This window comes from Lissotriton helveticus, chromosome 2_1, assembly GCF_964261635.1.
Source record: "Lissotriton helveticus chromosome 2_1, aLisHel1.1, whole genome shotgun sequence".
Classification (NCBI taxonomy): domain Eukaryota; kingdom Metazoa; phylum Chordata; class Amphibia; order Caudata; family Salamandridae; genus Lissotriton; species Lissotriton helveticus.
The window spans coordinates 374,460,869-374,488,595 of NC_136059.1; the positions used below are offsets into that span (position 1 = coordinate 374,460,869).

Here is a 27,727-nt window from a genome sequence, read left to right on the forward strand (position 1 = left end):
AATGCTTATTGAAAATTCCCCACCGTTTATTCTGTGTATCACTCTGAGACAAATTGAGAATAAGTGACTGCGCAAAAAGTACTGCACTGTTTCCATGATCCCTGATGGGACAGAGTTGTCATGTTTGATAGTGGGCAAGAAGTATTATCTGCTTAGTAAGAGGGGTTTCTAGGAGCACTGTGAGCTGGCTAGTATACAGGTAAACATACCCGGTGGGAGTGTCTGGAATCAGTCTGGACACCAATCCCACAGTCTATGTTGTCTAAACGTGCAGATCCCATATGGGCTTATAGGAACTACCCGACACACGTATTCTTAGCTACATTTTAGTAATATACTGGAGTCTTGTGACTTTAATTAGGGTTGATTCAAGATTTATTGTTCAAGTTAAAAACTCAGATTTTACCTTTGATAGCAGATAATAGCCAAAGTGTTCACATCCACCAACCCTACTACTTTTTGCTGTGATGGTGTCACTGCCTTACTCCTTCCATTCCAGGCCCCACCGCTCCTCTATTTCTTCTTATGTGTAATTAGCAAGCCTATTCCCATTCCTATAACCAGTAAAACATGTACAAGATTTCCACCTTCTCACAAGAGGGTTTAAATGTAAAAATATTATTCTTGTTTCTTCTAGATTTGCATGAATAACTTCCTTTGGATGACCGTGTTTCCTTATATTGAATAGCATCAAAACCTAGCATTGCTGTAAAGATCTAAAGGCCATGAAAAGGAACTTGGAACAATTTTTCTAATGCATTGCAAGGTGCACAGGTTGTTTAAGCTTACTCATCGTGTATAATGCCCGAGGGAAAAAGGCTCAACAACACTTTCATGTGGCCATACCGAATGCAGTATAGATTGTTTGCAAAGAATATGTAGGAGCCAGATTATCTATATTCTTAAACTTTGAAAAGGTTGGTATTTGCAAAAATTAATACTCAACTGCTTTTAGTCTTATGTTCGTCAAATTGGGATGTGGTAACCCCACTTTAAAGCTCTTCACAAAGCAAAATTGTCAAACAGAAATCCACTTGGCATTACACATACCACTCAGATGATCCCACTAGTTGGAGCACGATAGCTGGAACTCAAACCAACCTATGGATTCCCATGGTTTTACTGTTGTGCGCAGGTTACAAGGGGGCGATGATTCTTCGTCATGCGTTGACCTGCTGCTGCTGCTGATGGATGTACCCACCTTATCCGTTTTCTCTCTGAGTGCAATCTCAGCAGCTCTTTTTCTGGCCCTCTTTGCACCCCTAAATGAGGTATGCATAGTGACTTTGGTGAAAGATCGCAGATGATTTACTCTAAATTGGGTGTCTCTCTGAATCTACTAGCTTCTATTCCTTTTATAGAAGAATCTAGATGCCCATTGCATTTTATAATTCCTATGATCTGAGGTAAATGTCAACAGTTTTAGTAATAAAAGACACACGCATGGGTGGGGATAGTGTGAACAGTTCAAATATTTACGGAGCAGTGGCAGTCTTTATGTCCTTATGCCAGATGCATGCACCTTGGCCAAATGTTATTTTAATTGATTGCTATAGAAAGTTATGCTGCAAAGCATTTTAAATTTACTTTTTAAGAATTGTACTGAGGCAAGTCTCACGTTCCATGCTGGATCTCGGGCGACCTATTAAACCACCTATCAAATCCTACAGGTATGGAATATATAGTCATCTTACCTAGCCCTCCGATAGTAGACACTGTGGAAGAGGTACTGTTGGCAAAAAGATCCATTGGATTTGTTTCCAGAGTTGTTGGCTGGAAGGCCTGGTCTGCAGGCACAGAGGGTTCAGGTTTTGATGCTCCAGTTGCAGAGAATATGTCTGAGCCAAATACATCATTGAGTGGCTGCTGTGAGCAAAGATATTTACATTCATTGCCATATAATTCACTTTGGATACATTTTGTCATATTAAAAACTTCATTCTGTGCAATGTACATGTTAGACTACAAAATATCATTAAAAAGAATATGATTAATTGATACATGTTAGCACAAGACATTTATAGGTTAGCAGTGATAATGGTATATATATATCTTCAATAGGGTTTAAAAGCCTTGGTTCAAAGGTTATCACAAACTAACCTACAATATTGCACCTACTATTAAAGTTATTTGAAACTTCAGCTGAAAAGATGAACTCATCTGATACTTGCCTTTCACCACCAGATCTCTATCCCAAGCACATATAAATCAGAGTTGGCAATGCTCTGAATACCCAAACTGTACATACATCAGAGCCAGGGGTGGATGCTTGTAAATTGTACAAGGACATGTCAATGCAGTTAGTGCATGAAGGCTACTGTTAACAGTTCTCTGCTTATTCTGTCTTGTCTTGTCTAGGTTCTATTTCTATTCCTAACCTCAGGAAGCAATACAAGATAAACAGTGTATGCACAGATATAAAGACCAGCTTTAAAATGAAGCATCTATTCCTGTCTCATAGCAAATTAAATTATTTATTATTACTTGTTATTTTACTGTACAATCCCTTCATGGATATCCTGCTTGATATGGGCTTGTTTAACCTTTCCTTTGAGGGGCACCATTGAGATGTCCTAGTGCCTGACTGGATATAGATGACTATTGCTTTCAGGGTTTTGATAAATGAAACTAAAGAAGCCCATGTTATGCGAATAGTGAATAAAAAAATCTGAATATTTAACAGGATTAGATTTTAAGGATTTATCCTTGTCTTTTGGGATTCACATGGATCAATTGACAATGTAAATGGCTGTTGATACTGGCAGAGATATGGAGTCAGAATCAAAATAAAGGTAATACCTTGTAATATTAATTCAGAGCCCGAATGGAACCCTGTGAAACATTTGACTCATGTAGCGTAGAAGAGTATGCGTCCTAGAGATGTGCCACTCACACCCAAGCTTTTGGCTCAGATTATGTTATGTTGATTTATATAGCACACTAATCACGCAAGGGGGTATCCAGGTGCTTACGCAAGGTGTGTAGGTGTGTGGTCCCAAAGGGCTCATATGAAGAGCAAGGTATTTAGCTTCTTGCGGAACTCAAGAAGTGAGGAGGAGGCTCTGATGTGTTGAGGGAGGTTGTTCCATGTCTTGGGTATGATGTGGGACAATGAGCAACCTCCAGTTTTGCTTTTGTGGATGCAGGAAGTGTAAGAAAGTGAGAGTGAGGCAGAGCATAGGTGTATGATGGGTTGGTCAAAGTGTATGGGGCTGTTAATTTATTCTGGCTCTGTAAGGCTTGGTATGTGTGCGTGAGAAATTTGAATTGGCTGCGCAATGGAATGGGGAGCCAGTGAAACTTACTACAGTGTTGATCGATATGGGTGTGGCGTGGGAGGTCGAGTATCAGACTTGTGGCTATGTTCTGGATGATCTGGAGCCTGTGGAGTTATTTGGAGATTCTGGAGTAGAAAGCGTTGCTGTAGGCCAGCCTGCTAATGATGAGTCTGGTGTTCTGAGGTGACCATATGAAGATCTTTTGCATCATTCATAGGGTGTGGAAGCAGGATGTGCACACTGCGTTGACTTGAGCCGTCATGTTGAGCTTGCTATCTAGGATGTTCCCTAGATTTCTTGGGTGGTCTGTGGGAGTTGGTCTTAGCTCCGATAGCCACCAGGTGGAATCCCATGGGGATGTCTTGTTGCCGAAGACCAGTACATCCGTTTGTAAGAGTAAAGCTTCAGGCAGTTGGTTCACATTCAATCTACTACCATGGTCATGCAGTTGGTTAAGTTGGTTCTGGAGGTGTTTGTTCTGTCTGTCAGGGAGAGGAGGAGTTGGGTGTCATTTGCGTAGATGACGGTGATGTCTTGCTCTTGGATGAGGTTGATGATGGGTGTTATGTATATGTTGAAAAGGGTAGGGCTGAGGGATGATCCCTGTCGGTCTCTGATGTGAAGAGTGGCAGCCTCACCCTTTGGGTTCTTCCAGTGAGGAAGGAACAGATCCATTTGAAAATGGATCCTTGTATGACAATCTCTTGGAGCATTCTGATGAGTGTTGTGGGGCACTGTGCAGAAGGCTGTAGATAGGTCGAGGAGGATGAGAGTCACTGTTTCTCCTTGGTCCGGGATATTTTGAATGCCATCAGTGGCCGCGATGACTGCTGTTTCGGTGCTGCAGTTCTTTCTGAATCCTGATTGTGGGTTGCCTAGAAGATGGAGCAGTTCAACGAGTATTGTGAGTTGCTTGTTGATGGTCTTCTCACTCATTTTGGCTGGATACAGGAGATGGGTAAGGAAGTTGCTGAGTTGATTCGGGTCGGCTGTGGGGTTCTTGAGTGGGGCGTTGATTTCTGCAAGTTTCCATTCATTCTGGAAAGTGAAGGACCTTATATAGCTGCTACTGATGTGTTCCCAGGTTGTAGATGTAGTGGTGGCATAGGTCTGTGGGGCCCTCAATGGATGATCTGTATAATTGCTGCGGTGTTACTTCTCGTGATAACCATCTTGAACATCTCTAGGATAAGGTTTTGAATAATATTTACAAGGCCTAGATTTATGTGTGGTTATCAGAAGCTTTCAGGGTGATGAAAACAGTGAGAGTGGAAACCTTGAGTTAGGAAAATTTAGAACTTTCGAAACTCTTGGATATGATTACCTTTTGATTCTCAGACAGGATGATGCATAAGCAAACACAATATAAAGAAAGTGTGCTGTATGAACATCTGTACTGCCAAGAAATTGTCAGAGGCAAAAAACCTGTGTCTAGAAATAGAACTGTGAACATAAAAAAACAGTGACAAGAGTCTTGGGGCAAAATCAACTCCTCTCTTGTTACCTGGATGTATTGTAATGATCTCTAAATTACAGTTTAAACATTGGCAATTAGTTATGGTTTTAATATTTACATGACCAGCTCAGAGCTGATCCTATTCTGGGTGATAAACAATAATCAAAAAGTTCTTATTTTTTTAATGGAAAAGTCAGTGAAAATGTACCTGCAAATGAAATCTTGCAATTTTTCCAGCAGGCATTATTTTTCCTTTTGCAATGCAAGGTAAGTTACGTCTGTCAGTACATAATTTATCAATTGTGGTAAATCCTCTTCTCATTTGAAATTCGCATATCAAAGTAATTAAGGCCTTATTTGAGTAGCCCAGCATTTCGAGAGGCAATACAGGACTCATCATAAACCAACAGTACAGGGTGTGGCATTTATATGTGTGGTGTTACCTCTGCATTAAGAGTCCTTCAGGTTGAAATGAGAACAAATTCGACCACGTTTTACAGAGTGAAATGTGTGGGGAAAAGGTGCAGTATTTTCTCATCACTTGTAAATCACTTGTCAGGAACGAAATTCTATTTGCGCCAGAATCTAGATTACTAGTGCACTAGATTGTTACCCATAATGCTCAAAGACTTGAAGGTAGCTATACAGGCTCAATAGAAACAAAACACCCGTACAATGACATGCAACACATGTTCCTTTTCCCGCGAATATCTTGGAAGTGACTGCATTTAGCATCAGGTTGACCGCTTGCACTCCTTTGTCATAAAGCGACATGCTTCTGAGCTTTATGATACACCTGCACCATACTGCAGACATTTTCTCAGCGTTGATGGTAAACATACTTACCTCCATGCACAGAGCTAGGGCAGCATAAAAATAATAAAGAACATGTGTTTAGTATTAATCACAAATGCGAAGAAACATGCACATGCAAGCAGAAAAGTGAAATTAGAGAGGAAGGGAATATTTGAAGTGAAAATCAGAGGTGAATTACAATCACACTAACAGGGACAGTAGATGTGTTATCAATTCCCTATCTTTTATGGGGGTACTCAGAGCTAGAGAATGGGATAGACATCCGTCACCTTGCCCTTCGTTAATGCACATGCTTTTTGTATATAACATTCAAAAATATCACCTTAGCACTTCGCCTGCCTCTTCCTGGCTTGGAGCTTTGTGGTGGAGGGCTGATGGCAATGGGGTCACTGGAAGGGGACTGAACAGCATCGGCCTTGTGACTAGAATTGCCATTTGAGTCCGGTAGCACTCCATTTTGCATGGGTAGTCCTTTGCTCGAGGCTTCCACAAATGGGTTTTGGGCAGATTTGATCACAAAACCATTCTGCTCCTTTAGTGGTACCCCATTGTCTGTCCTCGCACTGCCCTCATAAGGCCATTGGCCTGTCTTTGTGTCCTGTTTGGCAACTCTATTTGAAATCTGCTCAAACTGATGGCCAAAGTAGTCAATATCTCCATTTAGGGCACCATTACTCACAGAGCCGTTTAAGGATCTATTCAAATTTTCTTTGTTCTGATTTGCATATTTGAAAGAATCAAGTGAAGAAGAGTATGTCGATTTGTCTTGTGCTGTGAATGGATCATCACTAAAAGGATCAGGGTTAGGAGTAGGAAAGAAATCGAGATTGGTAGAAAAAGGATTTTCAGGCGAGAAAGGTGACTGCGGCTTTGGCCGTGGAAGAGAAGAAGAGGCGGTGACGTTGCCATTCTGTAAGAAAGGATTTCCTTTTAAACAGTTCTGATTGCTGTCGATTTCAGTGTTAAGATCCACTAATAGGATATCTTTACTTTCCTATTCATTTGGAAAGAAAATGACATATAATTAGTTGAAGAAGCAGGTTCATGCACAGTTTTATGACAACAGGTTTCAGAGGTGTTGTCTTATTACTCATAAATGACCTGGAAGCAAACTTGTTTCTAGATAGAACAAAGGAAATTAAATTGGCTTTTGCCATTTATGCTGTAAGTATACATAAATCTTTCAGCTACAATAAATATTGATTTGCAAGCAAAATATGTTATCACTATCAACATAAAACATCCTGCAGCAAGCATACACACATTCAGCTATGTCTCTGGTCTATTCACTGTATGTCATAATATCAACTGCGCAAGCATTTAAATGCCATATTATAATATCAAAAAGCTACATTTGAGTTAATGACCCAATTAAAAATTTGCTTAGAGTTTCAATTTAGCCAATAATTGGAACTACTGGCCGAATAAGGATTATGAGTAATGTGGGAATACAGAAAATCTGTATTATCCCTCATGCAGAAATTTTCAGGAAACGTTTTGCAAATGGAAAAGAATGACAAACACCTGCAGGATGGGTTTATGAGCCTCAATACCCAACATTATCCCCATTTATCAATTCAAAACACATAATAGCCAAGTAATTCGGCATCGTACAATATTCGTACTTCCCGGTATAAAATTGCTGATGAGGGGTGTCCCAGATCACTCATAATCAGAATTTTTGAAGGCACAGTTAGTTTTAGACCCATAGCTTGGCATACCCACATCACTCAGAGAGCTAATTCATACATAACGCACACTCCGGCCCATGAGGGGTCACTGATGGTACCTAGTGTCTCCACTCACCCAACTGAGAAACTTCATGCCCGCTCTCAAAGACTGGGGAGACCCCAAGCAGACACTTGCAGAGCAACAGGTTCACTCGCCTCTCTGCAATTTCTGCATGTTTTTATGCACAGTCACATAGTATCTGTGTGCAGCTCCAAATAAAACTAGGCATTTTTTTCTCAATGAAATGGGTGCATGACCCCAGTGTGCGGGAAGTGTTGGGGTTTGCAAACATTTGCATACAACTTTGACTTGCAGCTGGCCCAGGACATGCCTTATGACAAAGCAGTTTAAGAGGGAATATGAAAATAAACAAAAACCACATTTAATTCTATTAGGTGTCTAGATTAGTGCTGGCTAATGGTTTTCCTTCTCGTTTTAACATTGAAAGTGTGTGATATTATATGTTTAATTATGTCAGAAAGTAATCTGGTGTTGTTTTTTAAAATGTTGGGTAAAGCCCACACTAAATAAAACTAGCAGATTAAAAAAATGGATTCAAATGGGTATATTGTTTATTTACAATTTGAAATCCAGCCCAGATTTTGTATATAACTATGAAAGAATTTAGGCAAATATATTTAGAAATGTTTCATTGAACTTAAATGTCATTCCTAAGACATTTTAGCAAAATTCATTAAATACAGTTTGACAACCAATAACCAACTGAGCCTGTTAAATAGCTTCCACTAATGCTTCAGTTGTTACTTATAACATTACTAGGACTATTTACATTTTTAAAGAATATAATATTATTTTTAGCAATTTCTATAATGCTGCCATTAGTATAAAAAAACAAGTCACCTTTTTTTGTAAGAAAATCTAATTTGCTATGATCTTATACTTTTTTTAACCAATTCTAAATGTTTTAAAATATGTTATTTAAAACTGAGGCGCACTTGAAAAAAGGCTCAAAAACATGTTGTAAAATTCATTTCTTTTTAGAAGACTAATCCAGAAATACTTTCAAAACTGCAATAATTTACAAGTGTTTTAAAATGTCTTAATAGTTTTAACTGGCAGCAGAAACATTGTCACCATTCAATAATACTAGGCATTTGAAATTAGTTAAATGATTCAGAGGAGTGTTTAAAAATGTGTACTTTTAGTTAAAAAATGCATGTTTTGTTTACATCATTTCTATAAAATTGTTGAAACACTTTAGAAAGCTTCACATTATTTTAAAGCCTAGTTAACTTTACAATATATGTTACAATTTTAATATTTTCTAATATTGTAAATGCAAAGTAAAATATGTGGTTTACATTTAACTGCTATTACAAAAACTATGGGATATTCTAATACATTTTTAATGGAAAAGGAGTTTTCAAACTTTGACTGCTAAAAAAATCTATGATGTGTTAAATGACAGGACTATTTTAAAATTGTTTTACATTTTTAAGTATTGATGATCTATAGTTATGACACTAGGATAAAATTCCAAACTGAAATCATAAAATAAATCATCATAACAATGAGTGAAAGAGGCTGTTACATCATGTTACCTGTGTCCTTCCTTTTGATGGCAAATTTAAAAGAAATTAGCAAAGTGTCACATTTCACACTTAAGAGCAAAAAGAAAACAAATAACTATGTTTTGAAGTTCCATTTCATTATCCTGTTCTGATGTTTTTCTTACACATTTAGACTCAAGGTACAACAGATAACTGTACGTAGTAACCTGCACCACTTTAAATGTGTTGCATGCTGTTTCTCCTGTACAATGGTCACTTTCTGTTCTCTCAAACATTATGACATAACATAAACAAAATGGTCATGGAAAATACAATTTAAATTTGTTACATAATGAATACCATGATTTTCTTTTAGGTTTTGGGGCAGAAAAGCTTTGATGTTAATGTGTGGACTATGGTCCAGTGTATTCTTTGTTATATACAGCCTGTCACAGATGTCAAATTGCCACTCATTTTTCGCTAGTTGAGTGAACAACTGAAGGTCAAAGGGTATTTTAAAAGGGACCAATATTCCCTGCAGCAATTAAAGTGTTATTCACTGGTCTTTATTATTAAACCATCAGCAGGTTCTGGACAACATGAAAAAGACTCGGTTTACAGATGGATTTTCCAGACTTGAGGCAGCGTCAAAACTGGGTTAAGTCAGGAAAGATGGGCCTGATGTATAAAAGTTCTTTCTGAACTTGAAGGACAATCTTTAAAAAGTCTTAAAACATCACAAACCTTTGCAAATCATGCCTGATTTCCATTAAATTGGCCAGTGAAACTGATAGTAAAAATGCAAACATTGCATATTTTGCCCTTACTTTTAGTCCATTTTCAGAACATAGTTTAAAATGCCTCAATCTGCTCCCTGGAAAGACTAGAGAAAGGACAGACCCAAGGCAGGAACACGGAAAACCACTGAAAGTTAAACTGTTTACATGTTTGTGGATGGAATACATTGGTCATAAAGGACAATTAGAATTGTCTCTAGGCTTGGTCCTTATTCAGAATAGGCGATTGGGACTAATGAGAACTGCTGAAACAGAGTAGTGTGTCCACAATCTGAATGTTCTGAGGTATTAACGCCTTTCTAATTTACTGCTTGCAGCCTATCAGAATAACTGTGGCATGGAAAGCAGGTGTCTTGCATGTAGGCCAACGATCTCACAGTAGTCTGTGGATTGCTGAAGGATACCAACTAATGTTAATATTTTTTAGAGTATGGTAAGTAGAAGAGAATTGCAGAAAAAGTGAATTTTCACAGGAATGTCCTTCTGCTTATTGCTGACTTTAGTCAGAACCCTAGTCAAACAGCTCCATCTTTCCAAGCTAAAGACATTCCTAAGATTGCGTTAATTTTGTAAAACTTCTTAGTGAATCAAGTCCTGAGTCTGGTCGTCAGGGAGTTGGGAATACAGCCTACTATGGGTCCATCTCACTAAAACTCCTAATTCATGTGAGTAATAATCCCACATTCAGTGAACTCAGACAAATAGAATTTTGAACTCACTTCGAAATGTTCTACGGTAATATTAAAAATGTACATACATTTATGTAAATTAAATATGCATGTTACATAGGTCCTTTTGGAACCAACTTATGGTACTCAATTGTTCTTGGAAAGATGACAGTTTAAAGCCACACTGCTGAAGTTAATTCCTGTGACTGGCTGTTAAAGAGGAATTTCAACAGCTACTCAAACACACACAGCAGTTAAATAGGGATTTCAACACCCACTGCTGAAGCCACTAAGCTTTTATAAAAATTATGCTGCAGTTTCCCGGTCAGTTTATTTCACTTGGTAGTACTTTGACACTTTTAAATAATCCTTTTTTATCTTTTTTATTACATAGCAATACAAATGCATAGTCTGTTAAAAATGTTTTTAATAAACAAGTGTTCACTGTATATGGTAGCTGCTTCTTTTGCCCTAATCTAGGTAAATACCTTTGCATACCTCAGACAGTAAATCCAGGCATCATATTCAACTAATTGTGTGCAACGATGTGTCCTCTGCAACTTAGTTAAGAATGTTACTTTGCAATCTTCGCAAACTTTATGAAGTGTGACCAATCTAAAAATGCCCATATTTATAGGCAATTACACTTGCTAAAAATGTTTTTGCAAGAAAATCCACCCATCAGCATGAAGAACGTTTGAAACTGCCCACCTTTAGTTTAACCCATTGCACTTTCCGTTGTCATGGGACCTGCTAGCTGATAGATTTAAACAGAAAAGCAATGCTTTAGACTTCCTGATGACCCATGAATCAGGGCAAAAGACAGTACAGTCATGAGAACTAAAAAATAAATCCAATTATGCTCCCTAAGTTTATCAAGCATCACTGTTTGCTTTTGTCAGTGTGGACTTTGTTGGAGGCAATATAATACATATTCTAAGAGGCTAAAACATGTGTTCAAAATTCACACACTCACTGACAAAAAAAATAAGACTATCCTTTACAGCAGACAATATTGAGCATGTACTGGAAAAGGGATACTCTGTTCTAACAATTTGAAATCATTTTAAAATGTATATACATCTATATTTATATATATTTACTTACATTAAGCATTAGAATGATTCGGTTATTAAATGTTAATATGGAATTTTAAGAAGATAGGATATACACAGTTGTTAATCTAGAAGCACAAGATTCATTGGAATGTGTAGAACATATTATTTAAAAAAGAAAAGGAGACAGTAGGTAAAACAATGGAATGGTACACAATGGAGTTTTAATAATAAAAGCAATGTAATAACAGCAGACATGATTCATAACTAAAATGCTATGCATTCTGAAAAAGACTCAGTTCAAACTGGTTATTTGAGGCATAGTAAATTGAAACCAACTGTAGCATTAAAAAAGTTTTCAACATGTGCATGCTTAAGACTGTCTTACAATGATGTTCATTTCCATCAGGTAGGATTTTTACTTTTGCTGAACTTCGGTATCCTTACCGACATATCACTTAAAGCAGACTACACAAAATGTTTACTTGTCTGTATGTGTGGCCCAAATGCATCTTATACATAACATACTGGTTATGTGATCCAAGAAGGACCACCTTTGATTTTCTGGTGGTCTGACTTTTGAAGATGTCATCCTCTATAGGAAGATTAGCAGAGATGAGTTAATATGGGAGTAGACAGCTTAAATTCAAGTGAGTAACTCATGTTATCTATAATCAGGAATACTAAATGATCATTCATGGGAAATGTTCTAGAACTGTGTTTCGGCTAAGACAATTGATTCAACACTGCACCAATTTAATTTCAATATGGTCTGCCTCCTTTTATAATAACTTAGACAAATTACATTGCAATGGAATGGAATGCTATCCTGAGAACTTCCCAGTGGTTAAAATTCCCTCAAGCATTTATATCCATCTTTCTTATGTTATCTTGCTTAACAATGTGGCAGAGTTTTCTTTTAATTAGTCATTGTGTTCCCCACTTAAATGTGAAATTCTTTATGAACTAAAAGTGAACTATTTACTAATTCAATCATGGCACCTCGGTGATAAATTCCTAATTCCCTAAGCACAGCTCTTAGGGATGGCTGTGTCTTCTACAAAGGTTTCTACTTATCTAAATGTGTTTACGCAGCAGCAGGTTTTTAAACATCCATAGTCATGAGTGGAGGCAGAGGGGGCTAATATCTGGCTAAACTGTAATTGCACAACCTAGTGACCTAGCCAACAAATTGGCTTCTAGGGAGCAAAGGGGAATCAGGAAAATTAGTTAATTAACGCCAAGTGAGACTAGATGAACGCTGGAAAACCACCATCAGGAATAAGAATATGAAGACGTTTATGTCACAGGTCATTACAAAACATATTAGTAAATGAAGCTGTTGTAAACAAAGGAGGACGTGTGGTGAGCTGCGTCCCGACCTCCACTGCTGCTTACAGACTCACAGCAGTGTCCCTGCACATCACCCAGAGACAATCACAAAATGGCAATTGGAAAGTTGAACTAAGTGGGCCCATCTTTATGCTTTGTTACAAATACTGACCTTTCTATAGAGGAGGCATATGGGGCACGTGTTCTTGGCTGTGCTTCCCATGGCCCCTCTTGTGCCCACCCCTCCAACACAGCTGCTGACTGTGCCAGGGGACAACACAGAAAAAAGTAGACACTGCACCTTGCCACACACATCAATTTGTTAAAGTACATTTCACTGAAAGCAGTGAAGTTTGTGTAAATTGAAGTTTGACTGGATATATGTGCATATATATGTATTTCCAAATATATATTTGCACACATATATACAAAGTTAGATTTAAATATTTGAAGCAAATATGTACATATGTGTGAGTATATTTTATCTGTGGCCCATGTGTGCCTCCCTCCCTAAAGCTCACTTCTAAAGACACCATTGCGTGTCAAGTTTTATTCAAGGAGGAAGACAGATAAATTGAGCAGATTAAAAGTGTGTGTGTGTTATGGAGAAATCTGCCCTTGACTGTTCAAATATAAACCCTTCGGAGTTACGAAATGTAAAATGCGCATACCCACACATCTGGGCATAAACATAATAAAACAACATTCTGAAATGCGTTATTTCAACTGCATGGCGTTTTCTTTCTGGAAATAAACTGAACTTAAGAACTTAAGACATCTTTTATTATTAATTTACGAAAAAAAGAACGACGGTGCTGATGTGTGCTCAAAGGTTTAGTGGACAAGCATGAACTGCTTCTAGTGAATAAACTATTAAGCAATGTTGTTGACGACTGCAGATTGTGAAACTGACCTCTGGCCATTATTGACCAATGGTTTGATGTCAAAGCATCGGCTTTCCTGAAACCCACGTGACTACAGTTTCCCAAAGCTGAACCCTTCAGGGCAGGGTTTACAGAACAGGCTTCTCTAGCCAGATTCTGGGCAAAATGTTGTTTGAGAACAGCAATCTTATTTTCTCTTTTCAAAAACAGATATTTTAGTAGCGATCTTAGGTTCATGTGCTTTAGTCTGTATAATGCTACTTTAGGTAGGTAGTGTACGATTTTCTTAACATGCAACTAATACAGCTTTTCCTAATAGTCGTTTTTAATGTGGTTCCAGTGTGGAAAGCAGCAGGCACAATATATGTAACTGGCCACAATCTTACAAGGTTTTAGGTGGTCTTTTTACATTGCAAAAATGCTTAGACACCTATCTGACTTGGCCGCTTTCCCATCCCTAGCGCTGGAATTTACAATGTGGAAAATGTACTGAATTATAACATTTCCCACTATATTATACAACGTTTAGTAACATAGATCTTCTCAGATATTGATTATTTCAACCAGGAACTCTAAATCTGTTAATACCATTTTTTGAACACCTAAGTTTAAATAGGTAGAACAAAAAAAAGTTTATGGATAAGGCACCGAAATCATGACATATATTCTCTAGGAGTATGGTGCCGATTCACATGTGCAGGAAGATGGCCGCCTGGTAGGAGCTCCTGTGAGAGCTCCCGGTACTAGGGATCCCAATTTGGGCTTTATCCCTCTTAAGTACCCACCAGCCTAGGAAATCTACTTCCTAAGAGTAACTGGATTGCCAAGTAACTGGATTGGAAAGAGTAACTGGTTTTGACGCTTACCTGCTTGAAGGAGTCGGGAGCCTGCGAAGACTGGTGATCTCCCCTCATCCTCGCTGGACTGCTCCTCGACGCTTTGGGATCGACTCTTCCTGGGCGCTCGCCGGCAGACACCCCCATCACCTCGCCGGGACTGGGAGGCTGGTGCTTGGGGACGGAGGACTGCTCGGCGGGTCGATGCGGAGAGTCGGAGCTGGCTGGAGCCTGTGGAGCTGCTGGGGGACTCGCACAAGCCTGGACGGCCGCGGCTAGAGCCTGCCCCGCCTCGCTGGGCTGCCGCGCTTCCCCTCGGGACCTGGGACGGAGGTCCGGAGCCTCAGGCGCTGCGCGGATCAGAGGCTGCAAAGGGAGCCTCGGGTGCGGCGCGGATCAGAGGCGGCAAAGGGAGCATCGGGAGCAAGCACCGTGAGTCACCCGGGGTGAGCCTCCCTTGAGACGTCGGCCTCAGGCGATGCGCGGATCAGAGGCGCGGATGCAGGGCTGCATGGGGAGCATCGGGAGCAAGCACCGTGAGACACCCGGTGTGAGTCACCATTGAGACGCCTGGCGGTGCGGGACCCCCGTGCTCTCCTGGTACAGCAGACACTGGTTGCCAGACCGGGGAGGCTGGACGTGCCCCCCCCCCCCCATGATCCTGCTTGTGGTTAGGGGGTGCACTCGAGGTCATGCTGGCAGCCGGGGAGCCTCTACCCAAGGACAGGAAGGATTAAGAGCCCATATCACCATCAGTTTATCTACAACATAAGTAAGCTGAAGCAAGAAGCAGAACAGACCTCAACTTGCCACTAACAGCAGCTGTGCACACTTATGGCCGGATCACCGACAACTGCAACACTCTGCTGGCAAACTCAACCTGCTTTGTGAGCAGTATATGCATAAGGTATTTATTTCCCCTTTACTCCACTCGCTGGCCCTCATTCTTAAACCACGTCCTTTTTAAATCACATCCATTGTTCAAAATGGCTGGGGCCATAAAACTGTAACTATAAATCCCCTCTGGTACTGCTGCTGCCCACGAGGCTCCTTAACTTAACTCCTCCACACAAGACGTCCAGGAACAGAGATAAGACTCTCGCCCAGCAAGCTGGGGGCGGGGACTGCTCAAACAGAAAAGGGAATGCATCTCCCCTGTTCCCTAAGTAATAACAACAGACAGAGGACTAATGTCTCTATCTCCCCTCTCTGATCGGCCATACTAGAATGGCTCTTCGGCGACCATCTTGGACTAGTCATTTTTTGCACCATATGTATTAAGAACTGGACTCCTTAGGCTATCTCTAATTCGTATTTTGCACTTTCTCAGTAACTGGTACTCATGTCACCCTTCCTTCACCTGTGATGCAACGATCGCTACCTCATATCTAGCTAGGAACTGGGCTTGCTCAAACGGAACCTGGAACTTCCCTTCCTTGCTCTCAAGCAATAACAACAAAAAAGGACTACCGTCTCCAGACCCCCTATCTGGCGGCCATCTTAGACTGACCTCTCTCTCTACTCAGCGGCCATCATGGACTAGTCATTGCCTTTTACGGCAGTTTTTTATTTTTATTGTTATTTCTATTTTATTTTTATTTTATTCTAGTATTACTGGCTTCTTACATTGTATGCATTGCTATCACATTGCTATCTTATATTCCAGTGTCATATTTGTTATTGCTGCAATTTGTATGCACATATATTGGATTCAGTAATTCATTAGTAGTTTAGCCCTATTTTAGCCCGTATTTTATATGCGGCAAGCTGCATCTATCTCACCTTTATCACCATCATTCACTGCCCGCTACCGCATTTATTTGTTGGTTTTTCGATGTAAGTTACGTCACGATACTGCACTGATTATTACTACCTCATTCACTTCGCTCTGTCATGTAAGCTGCACCCAGCCACTTTCTACGCCTAGACTACACTGCTGTTACCTCGTACATTCTAATATGTAACTTTGCTTCCACCTAATCGGTCCTACCTCTCATAGTTGGTACACGGTGTAAGCTGACTGCTACCTCGTATATAGGATACATATGGTAAGCTGCACCTACGCTCTGTTTGTTCGGGGATCACATTGACTTCTAACTCGTATACTTTTGATCACTCACTAGTGTCTTCCCTGGCCCTGTAACTAGCGGCTGACAGTTTGCATTATCGTCCTATTTCCTACACCTAACACCGCAGCCTCCCTAAAATGGAGCTCAACGGCAAGCACACTTTTAGAATTAACTACCCCTCCACTCCTCTCACCAAAAATGCCACTAAACGTTTTAAACACAACTTCTTGAGGTCGCACCCTGGAACACCCTTTGCCGACACTTACTTCTCACCGGGCAATGGAGCCCTGAATACTGATATCATCTTCCACACCTCACGCAGAGCCCAATGGAGAAAAGCGTTCCTATCCCTACTCACAGTCTCCACCACCAGGAAAACAGCTCATGGCCTAATTCTCACCATCACACCTTCCCACCTCTTCCCTGGCAGGTCTACCATTACTATCTACAATAACGGGATTGTCCTAATCCAATCCACGGACAAGAACTTGGAATTACTAGACAACTTGTTCCCCAAGTTCAAAGAGCACCTTTCCAAGCTGCGGACCATCACCCAGAACTCCGCCAGCACTATCACCCCTGACGTCGCAGCCACCACCTACTACACTTCTACCCCCAACACCCCCGTAAATGGCCCACCTGTTGTTAACGCCCCCCACTCCCCAAGGACAGTCACAAATATCTCCACCGAATATACTAGCCCCCCCTCTAACATGACCCCTCTTATCCCCACCCATACCCCCTCCATCCCTCTCCCCCCGGACAGAACATCCCCCACCCACAACACACCACCATCTGAACAAGCCACCGCCCAGAGTTTATCCACCACCCCCTCCCATCCCCCCCACGACAGACACCTCTCCCGCCCCATCTCCCTCCCCACTCCCACCCACGAGTCTCTCACACCCGACACAACAACTCCCACCCACAACACGCCTCCATCTGCACACACCACCACTCGGAGTTTATCCACCCCCCCCATCCCCCCCACGGCAGACACCTCTCCCTTCCCTGCTCCCTCCCCACTCCCACTCACAACTCTATCTCCCTCCCAACAAAAGATACAGAACATACCTCCTCCCTTACCTTAGCATCCCCCTATCACCCACCTCCTATTCTCAGCCCTCACTACTCGCCTGTCTCCCCCACTGTCTTCAGCCTTCACTCGCTCTTCTGCTCACCGGCACCGTCTCCCACTGAAGCCACTACCTATGCTTCCCACCCACCGCCTGCCTCACCTACGTCACCCACACCCCTCGTCCACAAACACGTCCACACCTTGAACGCCATCCCACTCATTAGCACCGCGGAACCCCTCAACAACGCTAGTATACCCCCCCCCGATACCCTGCCTGCTCTCCAGCTCACTACTCAACCACTCACCAACGGCTCTCTCCACCAACTCCTTCCCCAATGACCCTCCTGACCTGACTTTATCCACCCTCCAACAAGTCAAAGACGAAATCTTACAAATCAAAAAAGACGTCCACGCAATCAAAGGCCTTCTCTCCTCACAGCCCAGTCTACCTCCCACCATCCCACGACCCTACAAACGACGCACCCCCCCTACATACTCTCGCCCCCGACGACCCCAGCAATGGCCTACTATCCCCGTTCGCAATAATTCCCACCGCCCCCGTCGTGTTCTCAACCCTTTGTCGGACCGCGACCTATCCTCTCTCCTACGCTCTTATGGCACAGGTCCGGTAAAAGACATTTCCAACACACACATCCCCATACCCACAATTCTTACAAACCCTCTGAGGCTCCCTACACTCAACAACAGAGGCTCCGTCCCTAACAACCTCAGAAAAGTTCCCCTCACACTAGAAAGCTCGACCACCCTTCTCTCTCCCAAACTCAAATGCATCCTACTAAACTGCAGATCGGCCCAGAGACATTCCTCCGACATCGCGGATCTCGTCTCAGCTAGGGACCTGGACCTAGCCATTCTAACGGAAACGTGGCTCACTGAAGCCTCTACCCCGATTATGGACATACTAGTCCCCCCCAATTATCACATCATTAGGCTGGACAGGTCTCCGGGCAAGACGGGCGGGGGAATTGCATGCATTTTTAGGAGCAACCTCTCCGTTACTCAAGTCTCCTCCCCCTCTCTTTCCTCCTGTGAACTCCTCTGCCTCGACATCACCAGCGAGGGCAAACAAGTCTGTGCTTTACATCTCATCTATCACCCTCCTGGTGACAATCTCATATTCACCCAACAACTCATGGACCTGATCACTTCCAATGCCGGCCTGCAGACCACTCAAGTCTACCTGGGTGACTTCAATCTCCACTGGAACGATCAGAAAGACACCGTGGTGAATGGTCTCAAAACTTTCCTCAATGCGCTTAACCTCATCCAATTATGCGATAAACCAACACACGACAAAGGTTCGATTCTCGATCTCATCATTGCCAAAGAGAACGCTACTCAACTGGAGGCGATTCTACCCTGCGATTGGTCAGATCACCACATTATCACCTTCTTTATCAACGAAAAAGTTAAACCTAACCCTACTCAACCAATCAAATCAAAAACATGGAAAAGGGATTTGAAGAATCTTAACCCCTCTACCCTACCTCCCCACATCGGCAACCTCCTCCTCCCCCCTTCAGGTGCCTCAGATGCTCAATCACTGACTGACCACTACCTTGAATCTATGAATACAATAGTCAATGAAGTCGCCCCTCTGCAACTAAAGAGAGTCTCCCCCAAAATTTCTAACCCCTGGTATGATGACCGACTCAATGACGAAAGGCGTACTATGCGAATGGCAGAGCGCACCTGGAGATCAGACCCTTCAGCACTGCATCTCAAAAAGCTTAAGAACAAGAGAAATGCCTACTTTAGGAAAATAAAGCGCACAAAGTCGGACTTCTTCAGCCGCCAGTTGGACCAAGCGAAGAACAGGCCAAGAAAGCTGTTCGAGCTAATCAAGACCCAAACAAAGGCACAACCCGCACAACCAAACAGCACAACAAATGACACCCCACACTGTGAAGCCTTCTCTGCTTTCTTTAAACTAAAGACTGACAACATAAGAAATGACCTCATCATGGATGTAAGCCGATACCCCAACCGCACCAGAATGGCAAACACTCAACCTAAAAACAAGGCATCCTGGCTTTACTTCGACACCTACTCGGAAGAAGCAATACACAAACTGCTCTGCACCTTGAAGCCCTCTAATCACCTCACAGACCCTCTACCGGCTAATGCTGTAAAAGACTTTATCCCCTTGCTCCTCCCTCTCTGGACCAAGATCATCAACAGCTCTTTGCAACAAGGCCACATTCCAGACTCCCTTAAGGTGGGGCAAGTCACGCCTATACTCAAGAAACCTACAGCTGATCCGTCCGACCTAAACAACTATCGGCCCATCACCAATATCCCCACCCTGGCCAAACTGCTGGAGAAATGTGTCCAACTCCAACTAACAAAACACATTGATCAATTTGACCTCCTCAACCCTAATCAATCAGGCTTCAGAGCGAAACATAGCACGGAAACTGCTATGACACACATAATTGATGACGCCCTCCAAATTCTGGATCGCAATGAGTCCTGCCTCCTCATCCTTCTTGACCTCTCGTCAGCATTTGACACGGTCAAACATGAGAACTTGCTGGAGCTGCTAAGTACTAGAATGGGGCTATCGGGAACTGTTCTCAATTGGTTTTCGTCCTTCCTTCACAACCGGTCTCAGAGGTTCAAGATCGACAATGTGCTGTCTACACCTGTGCCTGCAGATCTAGGTGTTCCACAAGGATCCACCCTCTCCCCTACACTGTTCAACCTCGTCATGGAACCGCTCGCCACCTTGCTCCAAGCATCCAATGTTCAATTCCATATGTACGCCGATGACACACAACTCTATTTAAAGTTACAATCCCCGGAAGATATCAAACATCTGAATTCCACGCTTATTAACACCCAATCTTGGCTGGCCGATAATCACCTCAAACTAAATGCTCTGAAAACTGAGTTCCTACTCATCTCACCCCCGGCGAAAATCTCCACCACCCAAACCTGGCTCAACAACCTAACAGCACTCAATGTCCAACCTACCATCGTGGACTCGGCGAAATCCCTAGGCATCACACTCGACGCCAAGCTCAACATGCAGCAGCACGTCAGCAAAGCCACAAAAGCAGCTAATTTCCAAATTAACACGCTGAGGAAAATTAAACCCTTCCTCCCGGCCAAAGACTTCCAAACTGCTGTACAAGCTTTAGTCATCCCTCGAATAGACTACGGAATTGCGGCCCTCAGCGGTCTCCCGCTATCCACAACAGCACCCCTAAGAGCCTCCCTGAACGCTGCCGCGAGACTCATTACTGGCTCAAGAAAGCACTCGCACATATCCCCAGACTTAAAGTCTCTAAAATGGCTGCCTTTTGAAGCCAGAATACAGCTAAAAATTGCAGTTATGACACACCAAGCCGTGCACCGTGCCGTGCACCACAAGGCACCCAACTACCTCGCTCAAAAGTTGTCTATATCAGGAGGTGCGAGATCCAATAGGAGTACAAAAAATCTACTCCTGAAACCTCGCAGATTCCGGAAAGTGAAAACATACAAGCGGTCCTTCTCAGGAATGGCACCCAGGATCTGGAATGCGCTCCCTCCGGAAACCAGGCTGATCTCCTCCACTGCACTCTTCAAGAAAGAGGTGAAAACCATCCTTCTGGCCAAGATCTCCTGATCGTTATAGATGTTGGTTCAGAGACTTTGCATTGCTTTGTATCACTGCTCACCTCTATCCTTTGGCACTATACACTATACTCTACCTGTAGGGGACACTACTACGCTACTCTCTTACTACCGACCAAGATATGTTACACATATATATTATTTCCTTACCTGATTGTATATTGATTGGTTTTATGTATATTATTATTATCCCTGTTAGTACCATGTTATTGATTATTATACTGTTCCCATTATCTCTGTTGACTCCTACTGCCCCTACCCTGTCTTTGTGAAGCGCTCTGATATCTGTAAGGATCCTGTTCGCGCTATATAAAACTTTGAATAAATAAATAAATAAATAAATAAACTCTTTGTGAACGACCTTAATATCTGTTCTCAAACTCAGTAGTACGTTTTGATCACATTTCTGACTTTTTAGGGATTCACAAACAGTAAGTTTTTCAGGAAAGCGATCGACGGTGCAATCGAAGACGTCCTGGCTAGTCCAAGATGCAAAATGGGTCTTACATTTATTCCAGGTGAAACGTTCTGCATGCATAATGATGTAGAACTATGTATTGGGACACGTAACTGTTTTTTTACCACAATTAAAATATTTGACTCCATGCTATACACTTTATTTAGAGCTCCTGGTGGTTCTGCTGCATTTAAAACTATAGAAAGATTCATCCATGTCTTGTAGTTTATTTTCAGTCACTTCAAGCGAGGTATGTTCAAAATGCTGCACACATTCCTAAACCTGTTACTGCAACAATTCAGTCCTATTGGCAGATTTTGTGCGTTTGTAAGTACTCGTTTCAAAAGTAAAATTCAATCGATTCTGATTCTGATTCGTAATGGCAGGATGTGGATTTGCTCACCTAGTTGAAAAATCTTGAGGCGTAAAAACCTCAGTGATTTTGCCCAAAGTGAACCGTCTATTACGGTCCTACACTGCCACCTAGTGGTTTCAATCACATGATAAACTGAAGGGTTTAATGAAGGGTAGGTGCTTTGCAGATTTCACTTAAACCCAAGATACAGCCATAAAAGTGCGTAAGGATTAGTATGTAATATCACTATGGATTTTTTTTATATTGCAAGAGTGAATTTTGTTTCATAGTGAAGCTGCATCGATAGAAGCATGTTTCACGGTTCAATAGGCTACACAATTATTTTATCAGTATAATTCTAGTAACTCCGTGTTTGTTAAGAACAAAGTTTTTTTTAATCGTTTTTTTGGCAACCTGTGAAATTTGATGTATTAGTTATTGCACTTTCTTCTGTCCTCCTGCTGTTGCCCCTCTGTTTCATTTTGCATTATGCTGGATGCCACAGGTCAATTACCTCCTAATAGAGCATACATACGCTTACAACCACTAGTTAAAAAAAATTCTCAGCACTGACACTGTGACTCAGTCAACCTGTGAGGTTTGCCTGTGTAGTCATGCAGTCAAGCTGCATGCATACAAATACTGCTGTATTTCTTACCTAAGGTCTGGAAGTCTTAGAATATTATTGGGCAACATAATCATATCTTCGTGGTCATGACGTTACAAAATGATATAAAATACATAATTAACTTTAACTTATTCTGTAGCTGGACCTAGCATTCTGCCACTGGTACACACTTTAATTGAAAGTGACGCAGACGTGTAGGGCTTCCAAACACTGGATTGTAACTTAGAAGCGCCTTGCTATTTTTCCCATAAAGTGTCATTAAGCTTGGGGGTTGGGTTTCATATAAAGCTGGAGCAACCATAAATTTACTTCCAGCAAATCACATTTCCGTCCGGTAATTCGAAACAACGAGCTGAATGTGTAGCGGTACATACCGTAGGACTGCTGAAGTCAGGAGGTGTCGACATATCGCCAAACAAATCCAGCTGGTCAACGCCCTTTTTCAAAATAATCAAGATGTTTAGTGATTTGGCAGTGATGATTTCACCAAATTTGTGCATTTTGTTTAGATACGAGTCTCCTTATCGAACACCACCAATAATTTTGTGCACATTTAGGAAAATAACCTTGTGTGCTCTTTCAGACTGTGGTTTAGTATAGAGAACAAACTTATAAGTGGTAGGGTATAAAGGAGTCCGACAGATACACATAAAAGTAGTTCCACGCTGAGTGACTTTGTGTTGGAACAAGCTAGAGTGATGGTGTGTTAGTTTTTTCCACCCATGCTATGAAAAATAGGAACTAGCATTATTTGTGAGTTTTTACCTTCTTAATGTGTCAAAGAAATATGAAAATAACCTGGTGAGATTCATGAAGATGGAGGCGAGAAATGGCAGAATGAAGATGACACATCATTGCTTAGGAAGAGTTTGGTGTAGTTGTTCTATCCAGATGGAAGGTAAGGCAGAATAGAGGGAAAAAGGTGGGCGTGATGGAAAGTCTGAGAGATAACCATTTTTTCAATAGTTCTAAAATAATGTGATTACAATTTGTATTGAGGTAAGAAAAGAGTAGTGGAACATACCAGTTTTAGCTTGCCAACTTGATCATCCACAAGGACCAGAGCATCGCCGCCATTCTGAAACCAACAAGAAACATGGTTACCAGTGTGTGTACAAGCCTGTAGGCGTCTTGGGTATAGGGGAAAGAAGAAATAATGATTTGTATGACTGTGCTTTCAGACCAGCACACAGAGCTACATTTGTAAAATAAATAAGATATTTCTCAGAATACCACAACAGCTTGCACCGTCCATTGTTTATGGCAGTCCTTATAAATGTCAATAAACGATGCTACCTGCAAACCATCACAGTTCCAGGGTCAGGATTGGACTATTCAAGTCACTCAAAGCTGAAAGAATCAATCAATCAATCAATCAATCAATCAGAGGTTTTATAAAGCACGCTACTCACCGGTGAGGGTTTTAAGGCGCTGGGAAGGGGGGGTGCAGCTCCAGTTCAATCGAAGAGCCAGGTCTTTAGGTTCTTCCTGAAGGTGTGGAAGGTAGTGGAGCGTCTGAGGTTCCCTGGGAGCTCGTTCCAGGCTTTGGCTGCAACGTAGGAGAAATCTCTTCCTCCTGCTCGGGTTCTGCGGATGAGGGGGGTCTCTGCGAGGGCGAGGTCTGCGGAGCGAAAGTTCCTCTTGGGTATATGGAAGGAGACTCTCTCGTTGAGGTATTTGCGTCCAATGTTGTGGAGGGATTTGTAGGTTTGGGTGAGCAGTTTGAACTGGGAGACAGTGGAGGTTATGTAGGTGTTGGGTCATGTGTTCATTGGCGTGGGTTCCAAGGACGAGTCTGGCTGCGGCGTTCTGGATAGTCTGTAGGCTGTGTAGGAGAGTTCTGTTGATTCCGGCGTAGAGGGCGTTGCCGTAGTCCAGTCTTCTGGTTAGGAGTGCGTGGATGACGGTTTTTCTGCATTCTGGGGGTATCCATTTGAAGGTCTTGCGGTGGATTCGAAGGCAGTTGCTGCTGGTGGAGGCGATGGAGTTGATCTGACGGGTCATGGGTAGGGAGGAGTCGAGGATGATGCGAGGTTCTGTGCATGATCTGTCGGGGTGGGCGGACTCCCGAGGGCGTAGGGCCACCAGGTGTTGTCCCAGGCAAAGGTGGAGGGTCAGGGGGTGAGGACCTCGGTCTTCTCTGAGTTGAGCTTCAAGCAGCTGCTCCTCATCCAGGCGGCTATGTCTCTCATTCCTTCCTGGAAACAGTGTCTGGTGTCTTTGGGGTTCTTCGTAAGGGAGAGGATGAGCAGGGTGTTGTCGGCATAAGATACTATGATGAGCCTGTGTTGTCAGACTAAAGCGGCGAGGGAGGCATGTAGATGTTGAAGAGCGTGGGGTTGAGCAATGATCCTTGGGGGACTCCGCAGTTGATCTGTGTGGGCACGGAGAGGAAAGGAGGGAGTCTGATCCTCTGGGGTCTGCCGGAGTGAAAGGATCGGACCCAGGAGAGGGCGGTTCCTCGTATTTCTGTGTTGTGGAGTCTGGCTGCGAGGGTGCGATGTGAGAGGGTATTGAATGCTGCAGAGAGGTCTAGTAGGATGAGGGCTGTGGTGTGCCTCTGGTCATGCAGATGTCGTCGGTGGCAGCGAGGAGGGCCGTCTCAGTGCTGTGGTTGCTGCGGACTCCGAACTGGGAGGCGTCTAGTATTGAGTTTTCTTCGATGAAGGCGGTCGGCTGGGTGTTTATGAGTCTCACTGTGACTTTGGCAGCAAAGGGGAGGTGAGAGATGGCCCGGTAGTTATTCAGGTCTGTCGGATCGGCCGTGGGCTTCTTGAGGAGAGGTATCACCTCCACCTGCTTCCAGTCATCGGGGAAGATGCCGGATTCGAAAGAGGCGTTGATGGTGCGTCCTAGTTCGGGTGCAATAGCGGCGGCTCTGTGGTAGATGTGCGGTGGGCAGGGGTCCGTGGGGGCTCCTGAGTGGGTGTTCTTCATGGCCACAATGGTGTGTTCGAAAGTGGCAGGATTCCAGGTGGTGATGATCGGCTCTTTGTCCGTGGTGGTGGGACGTGGGGTGGTGTCTGGCGTCTGTTCACTGAAGTTTTCATAGAGGGCCTTGATTTTTAGATGGAAGTAGGAGCTGAGCTTGTTGCAGAGTTCCTGGGAGGGTGTGATGTCTGTGAATTGCTGTATGACGTTGAACAGTTCTTTAACGTTGGTTGCATTGGTGTGGATTCTGTATGAACGAACGCTTGGTGTCTTTTAAACGCTTGTGGTACTCCTTCAGGGCGTTCCGGTAGCTGTTCAGGTCTTCCGTGGTTTTCCGGTTTCGCCAGGTTTTCCAGAGGCACTGCAGGAGCGCCTGGCTGCTTGGAGATCGTTGGTGAACCAAGCTGCTTTCCGGGAGCATTGTTTGCCGGGGTGGCGGAGGGGTGCAAGCTTGTCGACGCAGCTGGAGATCCAGCGGTGAAGTTCTTGGGCTGCAGGTACCATTGTAATATTTTTTAATGTATATTGAATTGTTGAAGCAATTGTTTATGTACTCTGTTTAAAATTAGGCAGACAATGCCACCATGTGGTGGAATGCCATAAAAATGTGCAGGTGCTACAAATAAGTGCTGGTTTCGAGCCCCTTTACACACAGGCCCAAATTAAGACCTTCAAACGACTACAACCCCAAAATTGAGGTTCAAGTGAATGATGGGGTGCATGAGTTGTCATTGAATGTGCCCTCTCTAAATATAATCCTAATCACAATAAACAGACGTGACAAAGTAAGGATAGTTCTAAATGTCTATCTTAAAAGGTAGTAACCATATATGGTGGTCCTGGGTGTCTGTGTTGTCTCAGGGAGGTCGATGCTCAGAAGTTACAAAAAGTTGGAAGGTAAGACCTCACACCACCCTTGGTGTAATGCTTCATCATCAGACCACCACATTTGTCGGAAACGTTTCTAGAGACGAATGGACTCCCTGTATTAGCAGAGAGTTCTTAAACGATGGTGGTACCGGATCAAGCGTGTAAGTTTACAAATCCTGGGCTCCATCCCAAGGTATTTCCTTTATTGCAGGAGGGCCAACAAGATGATTAATTGGAGAGAATGCTCAGGAGGGCCTATTACTTCTGCATCCAATAGATCAACATATTTCAGCCAATCACACGGTGTCAAAATGTCTGGGACTTCCTTTTTCACTGAATAGTTATAATTGCAAAAAACACAGAGCACAGTGCTTCCTGGACCGGCACCATATGAAAATGTAATACATTCTCAATATTGCCACGTGCTCACTATTGACACGACATACTGGATTGGAGGTGCACTGCAGTACAGGAATGATCAAATGCCCAATGTGATATCATGCCTATAGTTTTAATCGCTACTTCTAGCACCGCTAAAAGCCCTCTGCTGACCTACACAGGATTCAGATACAAACATTGGCGCCAACAAAATGAGTGTGAGGGCTAAGAATCAAAGACTTGATCAGATTTGAAACCATTGTTTACATCTGTCAATCAATCATAATGTAGCTGTTTGAAATCGTCATCTTTGTCTTCCAGCTCAGGAAGTTACACAAAGAGGGCGAGGGGGGTAAAGATGCGCAGTGAAATCAAATAAATACAAATAATTGGGAAAAAAACAATATAAAATGCTGCTTCGCTGTGCTGTTATGCAGACAGTATTTTTTTATATTTTCATTTGGATAAAGTAGGACTAGAACGCATTAATTACTGAGGTTCTAATCAAACCCTTGCATTGTTTCTTTATTCTTGCATAACCTGGTTTATGGCTCTAAAGCGACATTAAAAAAAAAAAAAGAGAGAGAAGTTAAGTCTTACCTCCACGGGCTTGTCACCGTCTTCATTCTATTAAAAAAATATTTAAAAATCATTAATAACTGTCGGTTGAGATGTTTTCACATTAATCTGTCTGATTTATTACATGGTAATCTGACTCGTGTTTCCCCTGCAGCTTTTTACTCACTTTGGCGTTCTAGTTAAAAATTTAATTTCTCCCAAAACTGCTTACCATTAATGCACCCTGGCAATATGCAGCATATTTACGAGAAAATAGAACTCTGAGTGCAACGAATGGCGTATAAAGCGTACAAGGGCAGGACCACCACGAAAACACGACAGACACGGGCAGCAAAATAAAACAATGACGCTAGTGAGTGGAGAAACTAATATTCGG

General features: G+C 42.5%; 1 protein-coding gene across 5 annotated transcripts in view; it reads right to left on the bottom strand.

Annotated features, from left to right (window-relative positions):
• DAB2 (DAB adaptor protein 2) overlaps positions 1-27,727 on the bottom strand; it is a 313,212-nt gene that overhangs the window by 35,318 nt on the left and 250,167 nt on the right. The window contains exons 7-11 of one of the 5 annotated variants that reach the window (XM_078674994.1): positions 27,373-27,399; positions 23,618-23,671; positions 22,968-23,030; positions 5,873-6,544; positions 1,695-1,863 (exon numbers count right to left, since the gene is read on the bottom strand). In XM_078674994.1, the coding sequence (XP_078531120.1) occupies positions 1,695-1,863; positions 5,873-6,544; positions 22,968-23,030; positions 23,618-23,671; positions 27,373-27,399 (985 nt within the window). Of the gene's footprint in view, positions 1-1,694; positions 1,867-5,872; positions 6,545-22,967; positions 23,031-23,617; positions 23,672-27,372; positions 27,400-27,727 lie in introns of all 5 variants that reach the window. The other 4 variants (XM_078674993.1, XM_078674996.1, XM_078674997.1 and 1 more) reach the window with 4 other exon arrangements.